Source organism: Fundulus heteroclitus, chromosome 16 (genome assembly GCF_011125445.2).
Source record: "Fundulus heteroclitus isolate FHET01 chromosome 16, MU-UCD_Fhet_4.1, whole genome shotgun sequence".
In the NCBI taxonomy this organism is placed as follows: domain Eukaryota; kingdom Metazoa; phylum Chordata; class Actinopteri; order Cyprinodontiformes; family Fundulidae; genus Fundulus; species Fundulus heteroclitus.
The window spans coordinates 15,826,462-15,848,600 of NC_046376.1; the positions used below are offsets into that span (position 1 = coordinate 15,826,462).

The 22,139-nt window shown below is 41.6% G+C and overlaps 1 protein-coding gene across 1 annotated transcript; it reads right to left on the minus strand.

Annotated features, from left to right (window-relative positions):
- Positions 1-430: 430 nt before the first annotated feature.
- On the minus strand, positions 431-21,791 carry kank2 (KN motif and ankyrin repeat domains 2). Its single transcript, XM_012878568.3, has 13 exons — positions 21,689-21,791; positions 15,706-15,790; positions 11,721-11,798; positions 9,425-10,765; positions 8,159-8,329; positions 7,936-8,044; positions 7,168-7,746; positions 7,000-7,087; positions 4,825-5,044; positions 3,932-4,074; positions 3,595-3,795; positions 3,410-3,508; positions 431-1,773 (listed from the first exon to the last, which is right to left on the minus strand). The coding sequence occupies exons 3-13, from the start codon at positions 11,755-11,757 to the stop codon at positions 1,717-1,719; spliced, it is 3,045 nt and encodes a 1,014-aa protein (XP_012734022.2). The 5' UTR covers positions 11,758-11,798; positions 15,706-15,790; positions 21,689-21,791; the 3' UTR covers positions 431-1,716.
- Between the last annotated feature and the right edge of the window lie 348 nt (positions 21,792-22,139).

Genomic DNA, 22,139 nt, shown 5'->3' on the forward strand with positions numbered 1-22,139 from the left:
TTTGACTGGACCATTACAACTCATGAATATGCTTTGATCTAAACCATTTCACTGTTCAGGACTGCTCTGGATTCAGCTCCATCCATGTTCCAAATAATCACTAATGTTTTCAACAAAACAGTTTAGGCCTTAACAGAACAGGTGTATTTATAATGAGATTAAATCACCTATGAGAGGACTCCATTCACTAATTAGGTGACCTCAAAAGCAGATGGTTCCGTTGGATCTCATTTAGGGGCACCGGACCAAAAGCGGCTGTATACACCTTCAGACCACATTTATCAGGCTTTTATTTGTAAAACTGTTTAAAGCTTGTTTCATTTTCCCTAATTTCAACAACTATGCACAACTTTGTGCTGGTTAGTTACTCAAATAACCAGGAGAATATGCCACTAATGTGACAAAACGCTCACAATGAACAGAAGAGAAACAGGAGTTGCACATTTATTAAGTAACTGTTTTTCAAAAACACACATATTACAGAGACTAGACAGTCTATAATTTACAGAAGAAAAAACAGAGCTGTGCTATTACAAACAACTGGAGTGAGGTTAAAAATTCTATGTGTATAAAAAAGATAGGTACTTAAATTAAAATCTCCAAAGTTTATCAAAATTTTTTCACTAAAAAGTGGATATGAAAAAAAAGGTGAAAAAAATCCTTAAAAAGTAATAGACATTTTGACATCAACAGCCAATGCACTTTTGTTGAGTTAGACTTCAGGCATAACCATTCTGAGTTTGCGTTGACATATATTATTTCAGTATTTTTATCTTACACACTTTCAAGACTCAGAACATCCACTTCCTGTTTCCCTGACAAGACCACGAGCTTCTTTAGCACTTTCAGTCACCGTTCAACCCAGTTAGTCTTACAAAACACACGTTGCATAAACAGATACAATCTCATCTCTTCTTACCACTGCTGAGGATATCTTCCTGACTATAAATTTAAGAAGTCTGTGTATTACACAGTCTTAAAGTTGAGGGTATAGACAAATCTTTTGGTATAATTTGCCAATGCATAAAATTTGTATTCGCCTAAGTCTCCCACTGCCTGGGAAATAAAATCATAATCATTAGAGGTCCTGAAAAAAGTGATAATTAAAAAAAACGTAATATAAAAATACTCTGGTGTAAATAAATCCCGTGTCTAAATATCGACATAAAATGGAGGTGGTGTCTTTTGTGTTTTTATTCAGTAGCACCAATTAGCTAGTTGATGCAAGGACACTTATTTATGAGAGGGCTGGCTTTTGTTTTTACACATGGCAGTAATGGGCACACATAATGCAGAACAGCTTGTTTTACACGTGTGAATTGCCCCCCAATAGCATCAAAAATGAGATGGGTTGTGATTGAAATGAGAAATGAGCCACAATAACCCGGACAATGAAATTTGGTTTACAGTTTTGACTTGTAAGTGCCACCACAAACAGTGTAGAGAACTGAAATGTTACAATGCTAGACTGATGAGACTACCTACTGTATACGCCCCCGCCACAACTGAGATTTCAAAACAACAAGCAAAGACGAGAAAAAAACAAAACAAAACAACTTAACATACGACAATGGTTTAAGCTGTCATGTGATTATACGCACAACACAATGTACCTGGAAACATTCAGGGTGAAACAAACACATGAACAAACGTTTTTCTAAATCGCATGGATGGAGAAACATGAGTGGAATCGCCATGAGGCTGCAGGAGTGTGGTTTATTTTGGTTCACCAGATGGAGGAGAGGAACCCAAGAGAGGAGCCTTGGGTGACACCTAAAAAAAAAAAAAGCAAACAAGATATAACTAAAATCAATCAATTAATCAAGTAGATAACGTTCACATTTTCTGAGAGCTAGAGCACATAGAAGGTTTGGTGTCCTTAAAACAGAAATCCAAAGCCATAAAATAGGATGTAAAATTGTGCAACTCCTAATATACATTCTGTGACTTGAAGCCTGAGTGCAACAATTTGTAAATAGTCAGATTTAAGTTCTCCTCAACATACAAAGCAGAACAGACCTGTAATGATGAAGCAAGTAGACATAATACATAAATTGGGGTTCATTGCACTTTTTTACTGTATCTCTAGTTGATATGGTAGGTCAGGATCAAGGTGCCTGGCAGCTACCGAATGAGAAAGACTGTCCCCTAGTTCCTGTGACTTAATCTTTCCTAATCATGTCTCAAAGTTGGAATGTGATTTTATTAAAAAGAAATTGTGCTGAGTGTTTGCAGATGAGGGATTGGGTCACTGGATTTGTGCTGCATAAACTGAGTCCAAATCCTGAATTTGGCACATTCCTCCCCTTGGGTGAATTTATAAGGGCTACCATTTTAAATAAGTTCCACTTCTGAAAAGTATTTCTTACTGTAGCATGATGAACTTGAAAAAAATATATTTGCTTTACAATTGTTCAGAGACTGATGGGCAGCAACAATTTACTTTCTAAGCTAAGGCTCTATAACAGGGTTCTTATGCACCCTTTACAATCCAAAAAGCCATTTTTGCCATCAGTCAAACTAAATAATAGTCATTTAGAGCCACAAAAGTTATATTACCTTTTGAAAAAAAAGACAGCTCATATGTTTTAGACATATCAGATATAGGAAGTTTGTTGTCATTTTTAAAGAGCTGCCATTCTATTTCTAGTTTAAGGATTTAAAATAAAGAAAAACAAAACAAAAATCTTGTAAAAAGAGGATGGACACATTTTCTAGTATGATATGTTAATATTTGTGGAAATTATGTAAAGAAAAGCACATAGTTGCCAACCTGATGACAAGAAAAACAGATACATATTACTAGTATTTTTTTGTATTATTCTGTTGTGAAAATTGATTGCAAATATTCCTTGAAAAAAAAAAAAAAACACATTAATTCAGCATTTTTACCGACGTTTTTAGGAGCCATTGTGGAAGCTCCAAAGAGCCACTTGTGGCTGCTGAGCCTCAGGTTGGACAACCCTGCTCTATAAGTTCCTTGCTGATATCTTTCCTTGTTGACACTGTGTTTACACGCCTTTATCTGCTAAACCAAACACTGTCTAAAATCATCCTTTAATTAGGAAAGAAAAAGCATTCCTACTGAAATTTCCTAAATAGTGTTAAAATTTTTTTTAATTTTATATATTAATTAGTCTTTATTTTGTTAATGCATACTTATAACTGTACAGTAAATATCATTAAATTTGTCACACGTGGTCTTTCCCTGCTTATACTTTTTTGCTCGATTTTATTTCATCTACTTTTTCTTCTGCAACAAAAGGATTTTCCCGCCAAACATTTTCAGTTTGACATTGAAGATATTTTGGAACACATTAGAAAAATACAGTAGTTACTCACTATAGTAGTAGTTAATGTGGTTTGGGGGGGGGTGGGGAGTCTTTCAGTAACCTAATTCAGTACTCACAGGTGACGGAGGCTTTGCAAAGTTAAGGTGAGCATACAGAAGTACAGCGATGTCGTTTTGACTGGCCTCCAGGGCGATGGACAGAGCGGTGCTGCCGTCCTGCATGACGCAATGAGACGACAGCTGGTTAGATGGTGGCCAAGAGTGGGACTTCAAACAGCGGTAGGTAGACTAGAAATGCTTACATTATCAGTGAGTGTTGCGTCACAGCCTGGGACGGAGAGCAGCTGGCGAACGATGTCCACGTGTCCGTGTTCACAGGCGCACATGAGGGCAGTGGAGCCATCGTCATCGCGGATGTTGACCTGAGCGCCACAGGACAGCAGCGCCCGAACCATGTCCCCTCGTCCATGACTCACTGCGAGCATCAGCGCCGTCTGACCAGCCTGCAAACACACACGCGGACCCCGAAGACTGAGTCAGCAATTCTTTATCAAACCACTTGGGTTAAGAGGGTTTTATTTTTATTTTTTTTGGGAGCATGGAGATGCAGTACAACGCAGCGAGCAGCAGGGGGCGCACCTGGCTGGCTTTGGCGTTGACATCCCCGGTGCGCAGCAGCTGCAGGACAGTCTGGAGGTCGCTGTCAGAGTGAAAGGCAGCCAGAGCCGTCAACATGATGGCTGTGTAGCCCGCCTTGTTCTGCTTGTCAGCATTGCACAGGCCTGTCAGGTAAAGAGGCAATCAGTGTGGCAGGTGATACGGCAGCATGAGAAAAGATTTGCCATAGTATGACATGTAAAAGACTAATCATTGGGATGCAAGACATCACATTTCTTAGTCATAATTATAATAGTTTAATACCTTAATATAAATATTGACAGTGTGATCGTGATGTTACTCTGGTTCAAACATTTTTATTTAATAATTTCATATATGTCCAGTCTCAAATTTCCATAATTATCTCTTCAGAAGTTTAAAAATAATAATAATAATAATAATAATAATAATAATAATAATAATAATAATAATAATAATAATAATAATAATAATAATAATACAAAAATATCCTATGAATTAATGGAAGAGATTTTTATACAGGGCAGGCCTTATATCTGGAACCTGCTAAAAAAGACTGAGACATACAAAGAAATAGGAAGGGTACAAGGCAGGACAGAAGAAGATAGAAAGGGAGAAAGAACAACACAAGTCAGCAAGGAAGGACACAGGAAAGGACAGAAAGAGGGTAGGAAGGAAGTAAAGAAAAGAGACAGGGAAGGAAGTACACATGACTGGTTGGAAAGATGGACAGATGGAGACGGGAAGAATATTGCATATGACAGAAGGAAAAAAGGGAAATTAAGAAAATGAAAGACAAATAAGACAAAAAGGGAGTTAGGAGGGACACAAAATAGGGAAAAGGGAAAGAAAAAAAAGGACTGATGTCTGTGATTGCAAAATCTCTCAACTCTCACCAGTGTCCAGCAGAAGTTTCACCACAGGGAAGTTGGAGTGAGAGACGGTGTAGTGGAGCGCTGTGTTGCCGTTGCCGTCCGCCATGTTGATCACAAATTCCAGCAGCTGAGGGGAGATGGAGGCAAAGGTGTCCATGTAGGCCTTGACAACCGCTGTGTTGGCTGCTTTGTGACAGGACACACGCAGCCACTCCTGTAGGACGATGGTGTAGGCTGTCCTCTGTGATCAGACACAATGACAACGCTTAAGGCAAATAAACATTTAACAGACTGCTGGATGAGTACAAAGACATGACTGTGCCATGAAATCAGAAGTCAAAAGAAAAAGGCCTTGTTTGCACTGGTTATGTTTTAGCTGTTTGAAAAATAGTACGGTATATAAAATTGATGCTTATCTATTATTTAGTCATATAGAATGGCTTCATAAATGATTCATACTTGAGCGTTTTATCCCATTACAACCACAAACTTCAACATGTCATTGACAAAAATCTGAAAAAGTATGGGGTGCTTTTGCTTTATAGCCCCACTGTTCTCTGATACCCCTAAATACAATTAAGTGCAACTATTTGTCTTTAGAAGTCACCTAGTTAGTAAACAGAATACATTTAACTTCAGTATAAACCCAGCTGAGGTTTTGTTGTAGAAAGTCCATCAAGACAACGCAAACAACGGGTCAGGTATAAAGTTTTGGAGAAATTTATAGCAGGGTTGGGTGCAAAACTTCTAATGAGCTTTGAACAACTCACAGAGCACTGTTTAAGATATTCAAGCAGGCAGGAGACCCATATTTACTTTGGAGGAGATGCAAAAATCGACAGCTCAGGTGGGACAATATTGAGAGGACAACTATTATTAATGTATAGCACAAATCAAGACTTTATGGAATAGTCAGGAATTCTGTCTAATGCCCTCAGGATGGTGCTACTTTGTCCCCCGAAGGAAAACTAACAGATATGCCAATTATTTTTTTCCTTCTGTCATTAGGCTTTTAAATAATGCTGACAGCGGTAACTAGACATGTGCCAGGCATCGTAAACCTCTGTGTTTATTTATTTATTCATCCTGAAAATTGGTCCCTGCTTAGTCCATGTATTGTGACCTTTGTATTTGCTTATTTGTCTTGGTACCCAAATGCAATATGATGTCATCAACAGTGTTTCTGAATGTTGGATTGATTGTTGTCTTCTTCTCCCATCTAAATTGACTGGTAGGCTAAAACTGAATTGCCCTACGGGGATAAATAAAGTTGTTTGATTGATTGATTGATTAAATCAAGAGGAAAGTCAATACTTAATACAAAAACTTTTAGAAGTCCAATTTGCAGTTTGCCACAAGCAATATAGTGGGCACAGCAAACATGTAAAAAAGCAGATTAGACCAAATTTGAACTTGCTGACCCTGAGCGCACCATCCCCACAACAATACATGGTGGTGGCAGCATCATGCTGAGGGAATGATTTTCCTCAGCCATGACAGGGAAGCTAGTCAGAGAACATGGAAAGATGCTTCAAGACAGATACAAGGCAACCCTGCAGAAAGCCTGTGAGTGGCAGCAAAAAAAATGTATGACTGGAGCTTCACTTTTCAACAGAAGGATCTAAAAATAACTTGCACCTAAAGCCAAAATACAATGGTTTAAATCCAAGCATATTTGTGTATTAGAATGGCCAGCACCTAATCTAATAGACAGTTTTTTGACAATTTTTGTGACAACAATCTGTGACAACACTTGTTGGCACAGATTGTTGTCAAAAAAATCATTTTTATATTGCTTTACAATAAAAATCAAAAAGTAAAGGTATACATCTTAAATGTCTAGATGTGCAAAGTGGGCAATGACATCTCCAAAAAGAATGGCACCTACAATTGCAAAATGCTAGTCTATAAAATATTGACAAATTATACGAATAAGATGTTTATTTGTAAAATATTTGAAAGGTTTGCATGATTTTCCATTTACTCCACAGGCGTGCTCTACTTTGTCTTATTCTACCACATCAAAGTCCTGTTAAATACATTAATGTGTGTGGTTACAATATAACAAAAACACTGTAGAATTAAGATTAAATCTCACAAAGCATGTCATCATGTTGTCGCAATGAGAGAAAAACTATCATTAATTTGCTGGATTTCCAAGAACCAGTTAATGACTGAATGAGTTTGGAGACATACTGCTGACTGTTGGCTGAAAGCATTGGGCTCCCCGAGGGCTTTCTGCAGAGTATACAGCGCCGACATCAGGCTTTCACTCAGCTCCAGCCTGCGCACACAACAGACAACAGTGAACAATCAGACTGGATCCTCACTGACAGATCGCCCTGAAACTGCGTCTACATTTACCTGACTGGTTTAGAAGAGTCGTGTTTGACACTCTCGGCTGCCGCTTTGGACTCTGGCTGACAGGCGGGGGTGGACGACTCTGACTGAGCGGTGAGCTCAGTAGATTTAGTGACACAAGTTGAAGAACACTTAATGGCGTTTGGTGCGGATTCGGCGTTCGGCGATGTGGAAGTGCTCCCAGGGGAGACGGTGTGCTTATCTGATAGCTGGTCAGCAGTGGAGGCAGGATCCTTGGCTGGAGGTGCTGAGGAGGAATGTGTCGGTGAGGTTTGGGAGGCACGTTGTCGCTCATCAGAGTCCGTCGCTGGTGACGGAGGAGCGTTTTCTGACAGTTTTGTGTCCACTGCTGCAGGCTGGCTGGAGCTATGCTGCAAGTGGATTGTAGCTGGTATTTGTATGGCAGTTTGTTGAGGTACACTGGTGCTTTCTTCTTGGGTCTGGGAAGTCTTACTAACAGGAATGTGCTGGTGCTGGTTGTTGGACTCTGGAAGTTTTTCTCTTGCTTCATGATATTCACTGGAGTCGCTCCCATCGTCTGAGCTCTCACTGCTGCTATCATCTGAAGAGGTGGACTCATAGCTGGAAGACAACGCAGCTTTTATTCCTTGGGATAGGGTAACTTAGTTAATGAAAAGTAATAGAAAGCTTTGCTTTATTTCTTAGTATCAGTTCTTGTCTTTGCACTTACAGCATCACTTTGGCTCTAATGAGTGCAGTGCTCAGTGGATAAAAATGGCTCATTGCGGCTTTTCCATAATAGCCACTTACCCTCCGTTGACTCCAATGAACTGCAGGTTTTTCTTTGTAGAGGGGGAGCCTGGTTCACCTTCTGCTTTCCGCTTCATAATTGATCTCAGCGAGGACTGAGGAGATGAGGCTAAGAAAAAAAATAAAAATAAACAAATTAAAATAAGACACCATCAGTAAAATGTACAGTGAAATGATGTTTTTAGAACAAGTTGGCACACTTGAATTCACTCAGTCCACATACCTGCTTTGGAACAGCCCTCGTGAGACTCTTCGTTGGTTTGCACCAAACCGATCTGATCGCCAGATGCTACAACGACGGCCGGATTACTGACAGGTACAGAGGTGGACAATCCACTTTTCAGGACGTCACGAACCTGCTTGGAGCTGACCGCAATCGGTAACTCAACGGGAGCTTTTGAGAGATGGGAAGAACTTCAGTGAGTGAAAGATTACAAGAAAGAAAAGAAAATTAACCGTTTAATAAATATATAGTCTGATGTTATCCATCCCATAAGCATTTTGATAAGATTCTGCAACATCTGCTTTAGTTTCACTATCCAATCTTTTTTATTTTTGTGGAAAATGCTTACAAGGTTGTGCACATTCCTGTATTAATGAATGTTTGGTTAAAGAACAGAAACCAGTAACTTAAGCCCCACTTGGACCAAAGCGGTTTCAGCGCTGGTTCTAGAGAAAGTTCTTAAAGTTTTTTTTTTGTTTTTTTTTTAAAGAAGCATCTAAAAGTGGACTTCATTTCGTGGACAGCCAAATCATTACGTCATGTTAAACTTAACTCTCGTTTCATCCCCCCGTGATGTTTTCTGGGTACAATCTGCACAGAACAGCAGGGAATGGACTCAGTTACACGTATGACCAGGCTTGTCTGGTTATGCTCATAAAAACAGGTGACTGATTAGCCCTTAATTAACAAACGCTTTGTTTTTGGACAGTATTTACGACGCAAATTGGCATTTCCAGCTCCGTAGAATGATTTATGAACAGAGTTCTGCTGAAGGAATCGTTACAAAAGGAGTCTTTAGCAGACTGATAAATGCCAGATGGCAATATGAAAAGGACTCAACGTTTATAAACAAAGTCGTAAATTGTGTTTATACGTTCAGTTGAGAAATGATGACTGTAATTGCAATGCACCATTGTGCTGCACCATTTACGTGATACTGCAGGAAAATGGGGGACAGCGAGGTTACATTTTTTTTTTCCCCATCTTTTTTTGTGGTACTGCTCTAACTTTTAATTTTTTTTCACATGGTAGTCTCTACACCAGGTCTGGTAGACTTGCCACAAGCCCTCGTTGAAAAAGATTACAGCCCTAGAACAGCAAAAAAGTAAGATTTTAAAGGTAGCAGCAGGACCGGAGCTGGTGATTTTAAACCTACAGAGAAGGAACTGATGCTAATAAGGGAGCACTGGCTCCGAAGCAGTGCTGGAACCGCTTTGATGGAAACCCCAACAGCCTTTTGACCTGCTGCACCCGCTGAACACAAACCTTCGGCTTGTCTTTTGTGGTGACCCTCTGCGACTCCGCCCGCTGGCTGGGGTGAGGGAGAGCTGCAGGTCTCTGCTCGGAGCAGCGTGCCCACCTCCACCACGGTAGGTTTCTCCAGTGTGTACACCTGGATCCCCACAGTTCTCTGTTCCCTCTGCTGTGGCTGCTGCGTGAAGCTGACCAGAGTGTGCAGGCTGTTCCCTTGTGGTTCTTGCCATCCCGTGCTGGTTGCCATGACTGGATGCTCCACCTTGGGAGCCTTGTGGAGTTGCGCAGCCTGCAGCTCTTGCAGAGTCCTCTTTAGCTTGCCCTCGAGCTGACCAACTTGATCTTTGAGCGTCTCGGCCTCAGGGAGGAGCCCCAGATCCTTCTCCCGAACCCAGACCCCCACGTCGCGACTGCCCACAGACGCTTCTGGTCCAACTCCAACGGTGCGAACTTCTCGCTTAGCATCAGGCCGGGCTCCGCCCACAATCACTGTGTCCTCGATTTCACAGCCTGAATCCTGCTTCGAGGCTTCAGTCGGAGACAGTGGCTCTGCAGCCTTGTCGGTGCTTTTAGCTCCCGCGCCCACCTCCTCCTCAGGAATGTCGATGTAAAGCTCGCCGCGGGGTCGGCCTCGGCTAAAGCCCAGAGTGTGTCCAAGAAACTTCTGGCTCTTTAGCTGGACACTGAGCTGCCGTTTCTCCTCCTGCAACACAGAGATTTTAACTTGGAGCACCGGGATGGTCTTCACCTGCTCCTCCAGATCCTTTATCTTCCTGAGGGCTGCAGCCATCTGCTCTCTGACATGTTGCAAATGCGCAGGGGTCGGAGTCACTGGTGTTGATAGGCCCGAGCTCAAAGGAGTGTAGGCCCCGCCTCCACCATGTGCCCGGTTGAAGCTGTGCGCACTGCTGAGCGAGGTGTTGGAGCCTGCCACGCTGTTGTTCATGCAGCCAAGGTTGGAGAACCTCCGCCCTTCTTTCTCCTCCTCCAGCTTCCTGCGTGCATCTAAAAGGGTTTTCTCCACCCGGGCCGTACTAAAGCTGGGCCTCTGTGATGTGTGGTAGCCTGGGGCACAGTAGGAATAAGAGGAATGCCTGCTCTCCATGCTCGCATTGGAGCAGAGAGACTCTGTGGAGGTCCACCAGGAGCCAGCGTAGCCGTAGCCCCGAGGCAGGGAGCCATAGCGCGGCCGGCGCTGTATAGGCACCTTTTTGATAGTGTTCCCCTTTTCTATGTCGTTAACATATTTGAGGAAGTCCAGGTCCAGACGGTAGCCATAGGGGGTCTCCACTGAGTAGGGCGCCTCCTGTTCTTTGGTGTGCAGTGTCGGAGGAGCAGGCGAGTTGAGTTTCCCTGCAGGGGAAGGAAATCAACGTTAAACAACGAGAAATCTTTGTCTAATCTTGGGCTCAGACTTTAAAAAAACTAGAATAATCTCTGGAGTCCAGAGTATTAGTGTAGGCACTCTGTAAAATTCACCTAATTAGACACCAAAGAGATTGTGGTTAAGTCTAATCTCACTTTAGGAAAGCAGAAGTGCATACATGGTCCCAAATAACTGATGAACTACTTTCAGAATAAAAAAAAGATTTTAGGACATTTTTATTTTAAGATTTAATAAAGTAACTGTTGTACCAGCAACTTTTGGTCAATTATCTCTATAACCTAATCCAAACCAATTAATAAATAATTTTAGGGAAACAAATCATAAGTAAGAAACAACACAGTGGAGACATTCTGGAAACAAATATGTTTTTTTAAAATGTAACAAATAATGACCCAAATAAATTAGAACAAATTATTGAAAATTCTATTGTAAATATATTAAATAAACAGGAATAATGACACAGGAATTTATTACTGCAGATAAAAATATGACTTTAGACTATACTTTTGGCAATGGAGGAAATGTTTCCATTTTTTTCTGAGCATTTATTTTGGACCAATGATGACTTCACTGCGACATTTGTGTTTATTTCTTTTTTAATAAAGATTAATACCTTTAAAATAAACATATATGCCCCAACACTTCTACGGCATTGTTGTTTGTCTAATCTAGACAAATAGGAACCATCTACAATCACTGTAAATTATATACATATAATATATGGCACTGGGAAAAATTCATTGATAAACCTGACTTTTTTAAGAATTCTGTTAAAAAAAACTTAACTACATAATCCAAATGCTTACATTAACCTTACTTATTTAGTTTTTCTGGATATTTTTAAATATAGATTTAATGTCATAGCACATATCCAGTTTTACCGTGATCATTATTATTGGTAAGATATAAAACAAACTGAACCTGGGAAGCCGGGGTCCATGTGCAGCACCTGAGCCATGACGAACCAGCGCTGCTTTTCAGTCACACACAAACTCTCACCTGTGAGGAGACAGACAGGTTTCCATTAATAATGAGCAGCCTGAATGTTTCCTGCATTAACAACGAAACAAAGCTAATGTAAATACTTGAGAGAGCTGTTTACAAGGCGCGATCTGCTCACCCCACACATTATTGCTCCTTTTACTACGTTGCGCTGCTTTCTCAGCCTCCGGTTTTACCCGTTCGTTCTCTAAAACAAAGCTGATTGTGTATTTGCTTCTGTTCATAGCAGCCTGAGAAGAGTTACAGGGGGAAAGTTTCCTGGCAGCTGAATCCAGCGCAGACATTTGCCAGTTACAACCTTATTAGGAATCATCTGCGCACACCAGCTTTGTCTCTCAATTTAAGGTTTGCCTCGCAGTCTCTGCTTCTTCTCAGTCTCACTTTTTTCTGTTGAACTTCTCCTCTCTTTCTAAGTATCAGCTGATGCTCAGGAGTTTTGTGGACTGATCGCTTTCTTCTTGTTTTTCTCTACTATTCCTTGAACGCAACTGTCCATTTCAAGGAAGATGCATTTGATTAATCAAACTAAATATTTCCCTTTTTGCTCTCAACATGCTGGCAGGGACAACACAGAGCCCCCCCTCCCCTCATGCCAGTCACTTAGTGTTTGTTTCTTCTTGGAAAAGATTAACTTTCTAGGTCATCACTTTGTGGGAACCGCTATGTTTAAGCCAGCGTAGGCAAACGTTGAAAATCCTGTTATTACGATGGCTCTAAGAATCTAAGATGAAAAGTCTCCTCTGAAGCAAACCAAACTCGGCTTCTTTCTTCAAAACATACTCAATTTGATTCAATACAGGGTTGTTCTCCCCATTTCTTCTTCCCTCCCTTTGTCCGTCTCGTGACCATAACTGGTGCTTGCTCGTTTGTGAAAAGTAGGCCACTTGGAAACACTGACTGAACAGACTTGGTATTTTTGAAGTGCTGTGTTCGGTTAAATTTCTCTGTGTGACTCTCCTTATCTGTGCTCCTTCATCACCCGTGCGTTCTGACATGGCAGCGTAATGTGGCGGTGTGACAGAGCAGTACAGTATGCATTCAGGCACACAGCAACAATGCGATAGCTGAAAGCTCTCCTTATCAGACGGGTGTAAGAATCAGTGAGCGGGAAAGCGCATCAAGAATGAAGTGACACTTTTTACCTACAGTGTGAGGCATTTGACAAATGCTCCAGATGGGCACGGGCATATAACCCGGTTTTAAACCGCTAAAATATTCTGTCATATTCTTCCTACAGTTTAAAGCCTTTTGAAATGAGATGCCAGAAGAAGTCCAAAAGTGGCAAGAGTTTTTTTATTTATTTTTTTCTGGCTGTGTTAAGCACCATTGGCTGTGCACTGCTGGTCAGCTGGCCAAACAAAAGTTCCCATCACTTTCCCCATGCTTGAAAATAACCTGGCTGCTCAAAAACAGAGCTGGATAGTAAAAGCAGGGCTTGGAAACCAAAAGAGCACCTTTCAATGTTCTTATTAAGGTAATGCAGTTTTAAAACCACTGCTACGTGGGAGCAAGCGACATGGCAGATAAGCAGCCAACTGCAAACTTCAGTCCAGCAGGTAGCCCAGCTAATTAAGCCACTAATATCAGATTCTTAAATCTGCGTTACTCTATAACGAGCAGGAAGGGAATTGACAATTGTCAGTGAATGCACTATACATGAGCACCAATAGGTCGACAATACTCTGCAGTGTGGACATTTTTTTTTTACTGAGAGAACAATCAGTATCAGTGAGCTGTTTAAAAATGAAGCCAGAGAAAACTGAAAAGCTGTTTGTAGCTTTCAGAGGAGAAGAATTTCCGTCTAAGTACGCTGGCATGCCGGCTGTTCATTCATGTTGCTACCTTTTAACAAAGTGTGAGACCTCACCAGATAAGAGGAAGCAGAAAGTATTACAGCGGCATGCTCTGCTTTAGCGTTTTAAAAAGTCCAGCTCTATCTGGTAGTGAGACATGCTGCATAAGGAGAGCTTGGCAAATCTTTCAGAGATCTCACAGACAGTGAGGGAAAGGGTCTGTCAATGTTAAACACATAAACAAACTACTGTTAACAATCATGCTAACGATGTTAATCATACTACACACGTGTATACGACGGTTAAAAAAAAGCTAATTGCAATCAGTTTGTCTTTGCAGATGAATTAGTGGTGAAAATCCTGTTTAACTGCAGAGCTGTGTAACACAGACTGCTCTCCCTCTCAATCATTATGACAGAAAATCTGCATAAGGTTCCTTCATAGTAACAATAACAACGGACGACTTGTTGACAGGGGTGTTTGTATTTTTGAATAGCTCTTGTACAAAAGAGGGAATATCACAGCACTTCTACATTTTGAGGTGTGCGAGAAAAACATAACTGGTGGTTGTTAATTCAATTTATTTGCTTAACTCTCAAAAAAAAATCTAACATCAATGATGCTAGATATCTTTTATGTGTAATAGTTAATATTTTATATTAAAAGCAGTCAAGGTAACTGTTTTTAAAAACATATTTAAATTAATTATACATTTTTGTTCAAAGTTTTTGCATTCATTTGATAATGAAAGATTTAAAAACAGGGTTACCCTTAAAAAAAAATGCTTAATCCTGGAAATAAATTGTTACTCAGCCTTACATAAACATTCTTTAAGGTACTGGGTTTGGGAGGGGGAAAAAAGATGGATTTGTAATCTTAAATCATATAATGACAGAAAAAAGGAAGAATTTTAGCTCCCTACCTTTAGGCTTTGTTTTAAGTCTGTTTATCTCCAGCAGAAGTGTGAAACTGATTATGCGCTGCGCTTGTAGTGTGGTGTCAGCATGGCCAAATGTGTGAGAAAGCGACAAAGTGACTGTGACAGAGTGTGAGAGTTTGTGGGCAGGAGGGTGGAGGACAGAAGGGGGAAAGTAGAGGAGATATAATTAGAGTCGGCAGTTTAGCCACCAAACATCCCATCCAGACACAAAGGCTGACGTCCGCTAAATTTGTCCTGATTCCAAAACACTTTTTCCTCCCTCTTTTCCCTTCAAGTCACTCTCTGCTTAAGACTGTCCCCTTCCCCCCTTTGACTTTTCTGGAAGCGCTTTCTCCCACATCATCCTCCCAAATCACCCACACCACAAGGCCTCCACATGTGTTTTTACATAAGTGCCGAACGGGGGGGGGGGGGTGCTTCAGATGCGCCTCCATGTGTGCAAGTACTCCCATAAGCACCAGAGCACTACTGACCTTCTTCCCGTTTTTTAGCTCTCGAACATCTACCACTCCTCAGACGCCTCTTCCTGGACCAACCCGACTCTACCCCCCATTAAGTTCTTACCAAAGGAAGCTCACACTGCTTGGTCCACTCCCTCCATTCCCCGCTATTAAGATTAAGCTTGCCCTGAGGGGCTAAGATGCAGGTCATCCAGCACAAATTGCATGTCTGTGGTATGTCCTGTAAGATGTCACAAGACTAACTGCATCACGTTGCGACTTCCATCACCCTCCTGTGCAAACAGTTTTGTGCTTCAGGTTTTTTTTTTTTTTGTTTAGTTTTTTTAAACTAAACTCTAGCATCCCATCTGGGAATTTGAAGACGGGCTTTGATTTACAGCATGCATAAACATTCTTGTCTCTTTAGTGTGTCAGAGGACTGAGACCACCCTCAGGACTCATTTAACATACCAGGCAACGTTTTGAAGCCAGTTCCACAAAGTCTACCAGACTTCATTGGCTTTTAATATTGTTGCCACTACAAAAGATTAAAAAAAAGGGGTATTGCTGCAAAAGAAATACCTCTGGACCGAGGAGTGCGGATTTTTCCATTGCATTACCGCTCTAAGGTTTTATTGTGGTGGTTATTTTTGCTGAAGCTTTGGAAATGGGTTTTGACTCAAGGAAAAAAAAAAAAAAAAAAAAAAAAGGTTTTATTTTCTGTTCCATACCAGCTGCTTGCGCTGTGAGGATGGGATGTCTCCTCCCCAGGCTCCTCACTCTTCCTCCCGTCTCTTTCCCTCAAACAGTCAACACCTGCGGGGAATAAGAACAAAGGCAACCTGAAGTTTCTCTGTCCATCTTTCTTCTACTGTAACGGCCTGAAGACTGGAAAATTGTAAATAAAAAGGCACCATCTTGAATTTGTCCTCGGGAAACATAAGTTAAGCCCAGTTTAAAGGGCCTGCAGCTCAGTTGACTCAGCTGTGGCGGTTCTAGACCAAATTTACCAGGGGGGGCAAGGTGGGGCCAGTGTTTTTTCACAGGGGCACAGAACAAAAAACTGAAAAACAATAAATATAATAATAATAATAATATAATATATTAATTTAATTTAATAATATTAAGTGAGCCATGTGTGGCTCTGGAACTGCAGGTTTAAGATCCCTGATCTAGCAGTTAAAACTTTGCCCCCAGCTCATAAGCTAAACGTGAAACACCTTAAGTTTTAAATTCTTTTTAGAGTAAAACTGTATAGGTAAAAAATAATATTGGTCAAAGTGACCAATCAGTTATGGTTTCTTTGCCATTGCAAATAATTATGAGAAGTGTATTTATTATCATGTCTTTAGTACAGGGGCCATAACAGGGGCCAGAACAATTTCTACAGGGGCATGGGCCCCTGTTGGCCCCTGTCTAGAACCGCCCCTGTAGACTCAGACAGAAAATAGACTACTAGCAGGTAACAAAACAGCACCAACACACCACAACACTTTAAACACAGGTTGGGAAAAAAAGGACATCCTACAACATTCCAGTGGTTTGACTAACAACTGGGATGCGAAGAATACACCCCTATATATGACGAACTCGTGACTCGTGACCCACTTTTCAAATGCTCTTCTCCCCTCACTCTGTTCCACACTTTTGCTCTGGGTACTCTAATCAATTCAAGGCCATGTGCGGGAGTTGCCTCCCCATGTGATTGGGCAATGCGTGCTGTTTTCTTGTGACTAACACGCTCAAATCCCATGGCACAGACACACACCCTCCAAGTTTGGTGGGAACAGCCATCACCTACGCAGCCCAGGCTGATTCCATGAGACTTTTAATGCATTCCCTTTATGGAGACTTAACAACTGCATGAGTATTCAGAGGATAAGCTACACGACGGTGTCTGCAGATTCTCAGCTAACATGCTGGCCGGCGTTTAAGTGCGGTCGACATTTTGTCTGCCGGGCCTGAGAATTACCAAAGGGTGACCTTTGCATAATATCATAACAAGGCTTGCGGTTGTTCAGTCCATTGTTTAATAGTGTTGTCATGCCCAGAACCACTGAGGGGTGGGGGGGGGGGGGGTTGAAGGTAGTGGGAGAAACAGATCGTTTCAGACCCGAAACGACAGCCAAATCACAAAGAGCCATTCATTCGGCTGCTGGTTCCACAGCTGGTTCTAATAGAAAGCAAGGAGGGGCATCTCAGAGACAGAGAGGCTGAGAGACTGTATGCGCACGAGTGTGCGGCGAGGAAATTTGCCTCAAAACAAACAAACAGTTGACGAAGTACTGCTACAAAACCCACACCATGAAAGTAAGTGGAGATAAAAAAGGAACTGAACACGCACTTGAGGGGACTAGTGTCAAGATCTGATTTAGTCCTGTGCAAAAACAACAACACTCTGAGAACTTCTCCAACTCCGAGATCAACAACAAGCGGCTGCATGCAGATGATGGTTTTACAAAACCAGCATTGGAATAAGAAGAAAAATAAATACCAACTGCAACAGAGGAGACTGACAAAACTCCCACGCCTCCCATGAAAACACACAGATCCCCCAACACGTCAGTGCTGTCTGAGGCCTGAAGACTCCCACAGATCGACCAACACAGCTGTAGCTATTAAGTTGATTTATTCAGGTAAGGGGCACTCATTATATGAAAACCGGATTATTTATGAGTTTTTAATTCCCTGAGAAAACGTCGGCAACAGGCTGCTGAGAAAAAAAGGCACATTTTTCATTCATTAGCTCACCAAAGTAAAAAAAAAAAAAAGTCTCTTATGAGTTTGTCATCATATCAGGCTAATTTATGTTGCAAAACAGAGATAATGGGTTGAGATCTGATGAAGAAAAGGGTTACAGGAAGGGGATTTTCATCTTTGCGTTGTTTTTGTGTCCTTGGGGAATACAGTCACTTCCTCCCAGCCCAGGAGAAAGAATAACAAGAGGGAGAGCAAAAATGGGTAAAGAAAAAAAAAAAGCACAGAGCCAGAGTGGGAGAAATCTGCTTAGAATCAGGCAGAATGTAAGGAAAGATTAGGGGGAATGTGAAAGAAGAAAATGCTGTCAGTTCTTAAATGTGGGAAAAATGCAAGTTCCCCTCCAGAATGAATCTATGCTGAACTTCTGCTGCTTTTATGGCTCCTCACAGAGGGTAAATAAAGGTCTCCATTGTCTTTGAAGGTTACGCCTAGAAGAATACCATGATTTGCATGTTCTACCCACCAAAAATAGACCGACAAGCCCAACATGCAATGCAACACAATGCAACCAAAAAAAAAGCATTTTTTTTTCCTCAGACTATAGCAAGCCACAAAGAAGACACCCATCTCAGAAGTTTTCTAAGTTATATAAACGTAAATAAAGAAGGCACAGCTCCAGAGATAAAACTTAAGTCAAGTGATCGGATTCAAGTGAGTGTCTAAAAAAAAACTGAAACAAATTACAACAAATCTCTGTCACCTTGTGAAAAAAGTGGCTAAACTGAGTGCATCACTGCCTGACACAAAACGGCTTTGCCAAACTGCGCTGAGGCCAGATGATCTCATATTATGGTGGTAATACAGTGTGTTCCACTCCTTTTGGAGGGAAATTCTCTCTACGGCAGCCTTTAAATTCAGGATAGTTAAAGCCTAACCCAATGGGATATCCATTTAAAAAAAAGAAAAAAGAAAGGTCTGCTTTTCACATTAAACAGCGGTGGTGCGGAGGAGCAGACAGTAACTGGGTTGAAGTCGTCTGGTGGTGGATACAGAGCGAAGCCAAAAGGAGGGGCTGGCCAGCTCACATTACTCCTGGAACAGGAGCAGAGTAAATACCCGCCGCTCTAGCTTATTGGTCATTGTGCTGACCTCCAACAGGAAACTGAGCTAGGGTGTGGCCGAGCGGCAAGGAGCAGCACCGGAAAAAAGATACACATTTGAAAAAATTTAAGCTTTTGGGACAAGATTCCTGAGTAAGTTATAGACGGGTGGGGGGTGAGTCTGATGCCGAGGCAGTGAAGCAGATTGTGGGCCCATGTTTTGAGGAAAACGAAGAGTCAGGAGGGGGAGAACGACAAACTCCAGACGCCAACGAGAGGAGGTGGAGAGCCGGTCACAGCAAAGATGGGGTTGAAAGATCACGCTGGTGTGGGTCGCAGCACAGGGAGGAGGAGCAATCCTCTACTGTGGCGTTGTTAAGGGGTTTCCTTCTCATGAATCTTATCAATTATTTCCTGATCTGAGAAGAAGCGTCGGTGAAAATGCTCTGCAAAAATGAGGACGACAAAAACATCCTCCCTGCTGATCATTCCAGCATGTGTAAGCTATTTAATGGACAGAGGAGTCCAGCTGGCTTTTCTGACTCATCAAGGTATTAGATGAGATCAGACAGATTATTCAGGAAGATAATGAATTACTCTTTCCAGGGTCTGAAAGCAAGATTTAGACCATATGTTCACCGCAAGCATCTCTCCACTGGTATCATCAATCAACTGTTACCTTGGAGCGTTATCTTTGCTGTCCTTTCTGCAGCGGCACAGAACTACTGCAGAAATATTAAGCTGTATGCTCATCCCTCAGCTTATAAACTAATCCAGCCCTTACACAAATCATCGTGTCTATCAGTCATAAACGTCAGGCGCTGACAGTCAACTCGGAAAACAGCACACCATATGAAGGCGCGTGTGCTTTTGCATTTCAGTCTTGGAGTAAGGGGGGGGGAAAAAAATCTTCTGAAAATGATAATTGAATAAATCAAATTGTATTTTAAAAAAAAGAAACAACAGAGCAGGTCGAGTAACTTAAAACTGTAACTTGAGCTTCTACTTCATTTAGGGGAAGATCTGAAGTTTTCCGTAAAAGTTTGAGCATTTTTTTAGGACTTTGGGTCCTATAATAGGGTAAATAGACAAAAGTCATTAAACCCATTAAAAAGCAAGGCGTTCCATAAAAAACTTAGAGAAGTTAATCTGTAATAAAACCACAAGACAGTGACAAACCCGGGCCATGAGGGGTAATTTCATTTGTCTCACCAAACCATTTAAATGCCCGGCGTGTGGCCTACTGTGCAAATGGGGTTTACAGCTCTGCATTCCACCTCAGCACCCCTGGGTCCGAACGCTGTAATGAGACGAACGCATTCCAAAACCCGCTGAGGGGAACTCCGGCAGTGGAGGGTCCTGAACGAAGGATCCTCGAACTGTGACTTTTACACGTCAGGAAGACAGAGCTTTCTTTAGCTCCCAAGATACGCAGCATTTCAGGCTTCACGGCAGAGCAAAATGAAATTCAGTTAATGAGGCGCGATATTAAGAGACCTAAACAACTTCTCTTTGCATGTGACGAGCTAAAAGTGAAGTCAGAGGCCAAGTCTGAGAGCCACGCAGCTGCCACAAGCGATTCCCTGTTATATGATTACATACAGCCAGTAAGTCATTATACAACAGCAGGACAGTGGAGCACTGTGTGATGAAGTGTAACAGGCCGATGAATACAACCCCATATCCTGCCAAAACCTTTATGTCCCCCATAATAACATCTGACGTGTTTTATGACGAATATGGAAAAAATGCCACACAGTTTCTACCCTGAAGGGCGATGTTACATAGAGGCCAAGAAGTAAACATCATTGCTCTCGTAAAATAAAATAAAAATCAACCATTTACTATTACAAATTTATAGGATTTTCTAAGAAATCAGTAATTATGCATGTCAAACTGATGGCTGTACACTGGTGAGCTTGTCACCAGTGTGCTTTATAAGAAAAAGCACAACTATATTTGTGAAAATATAAACTTGAGTTGCTTTACACTCCACCTGCGCTGCTTCATCCATAAAACCTCATCCAAGTGTACTCAGCAAACCTGAGAGCAAAAAGTGAGGAGAAGGAAGAAAAAAAAAAGAATAAAACATCTGGAAGTAATGAGAAGTCGCGGGATGCCTGGGACCCACCCTCTCCCCAGAGTACTTCCAGGCTCAACTGACTTTTTCAATCTCCTAATGAAATTAAAAATGTGGAAATCCTGGCTGTAACGCGCTTTTGGCAAGAGAAATGTTTAGCAATTCTAATGGTTTCTATTTTCACGAGAAAAAAAAATGTTTCTAGTGGTCAGATATTGCCAAATAAACAGCCAGACGTTTCTCTATCATGTAGCATTTACAGTGTCTGAAGCAGCTTTAAACGGTAAACGGAGGCTGGAAGGTAAAAACCTCGAGAATATCCAAAAAAGACCACGAGTTTGGGCTGCTGGAGGAAAAACGCACGGCGCTCCCGCAAAAGGTAAGATTAGATCAAAATAAATGCACAAATGCACTATTTACAGTGACAGACGCACCTTAAATCCTATGAGCATTTTATTATCAGAGGGATAATTAAACCTATTTTTGGTTAGATTTGCAGCGCGTCATGACGCTCCAAACAAAAACAGAAAAACGGGACAAACGACTCCGTTTCGCATTCCTCTGAACGTAGCGAGAAAACATGGAGATGTAAAATGATAAATAAAACACAATGCATCCATTATGGGAATTATTATAAAAATACATTCGTATTTAGGAGTGTTTTAGAGCATTAACAGCTCGTTACTTCGATGAAAGGAACGGGGAATGGGCCGACGCTTCACAAAGAATGTCTCCAAAAGGCGCGTCGCTTGAAGTGACCCAAAACGTTTCAGAAAAAAAAGATGCGAAGCACTGATTCAGCCAGGGGAAATTAAACTTATTCCCAGCTCTTACCTGCCCCCTCTGTGGAAATCCTTTCAACCTTCTCGGCCCAGGAGCGCTCACTGACGGGAGACAAAAACACCGCAGCCAAGATGCTCCGACCCTCCTCCCTCCCTGCTGCTCCTCTTAAAGGGCCAGCAGCCCCCAGGACGGGCGCTTCTGTCGCTCCAGCATGACCATCAAACCGGCTTAGAGTCTCGCTGAGAAGATTTAGGTGTTTATGTTGTTTCACTTCAACAGCTGTTAACTTTATTTCAGTAATTTATGGAATAACTTAATGTCGACTATTAAAACTCTTGCAGCATTTTTTTTAACGACCCCACATTTTGACCCACATGAGCGCTATATACTACAGCTAACCCTCAGTTAGGCCCAGAAAGGTTTTCAGGTTACATCTAAATAAAGTGCTAAGTGGCTCCGAGTGGCTAGCTTCAGCCTCCAGGAAAATCAAATTTATTGCAAA

What these genes read in the sequence shown, in the direction of transcription:
- kank2 (XM_012878568.3), bottom strand. Translation starts at nt 11,757, where the DNA reads ATGGCTCAGGTGCTGCACATGGACCCCGGCTTCCCAG. An exon ending in CGAGGGCTGTTCCAAAGCAG is followed by an intron (nt 8,045 to 8,158) that starts GTATGTGGACTG and finishes TTTTTTTCTTAG; the next exon opens with CCTCATCTCCTCAGTCCTCG. An exon ending in TCAACGCCAAAGCCAGCCAG is followed by an intron (nt 3,796 to 3,931) that starts GTGCGCCCCCTG and finishes GTGTGTTTGCAG; the next exon opens with GCTGGTCAGACGGCGCTGAT.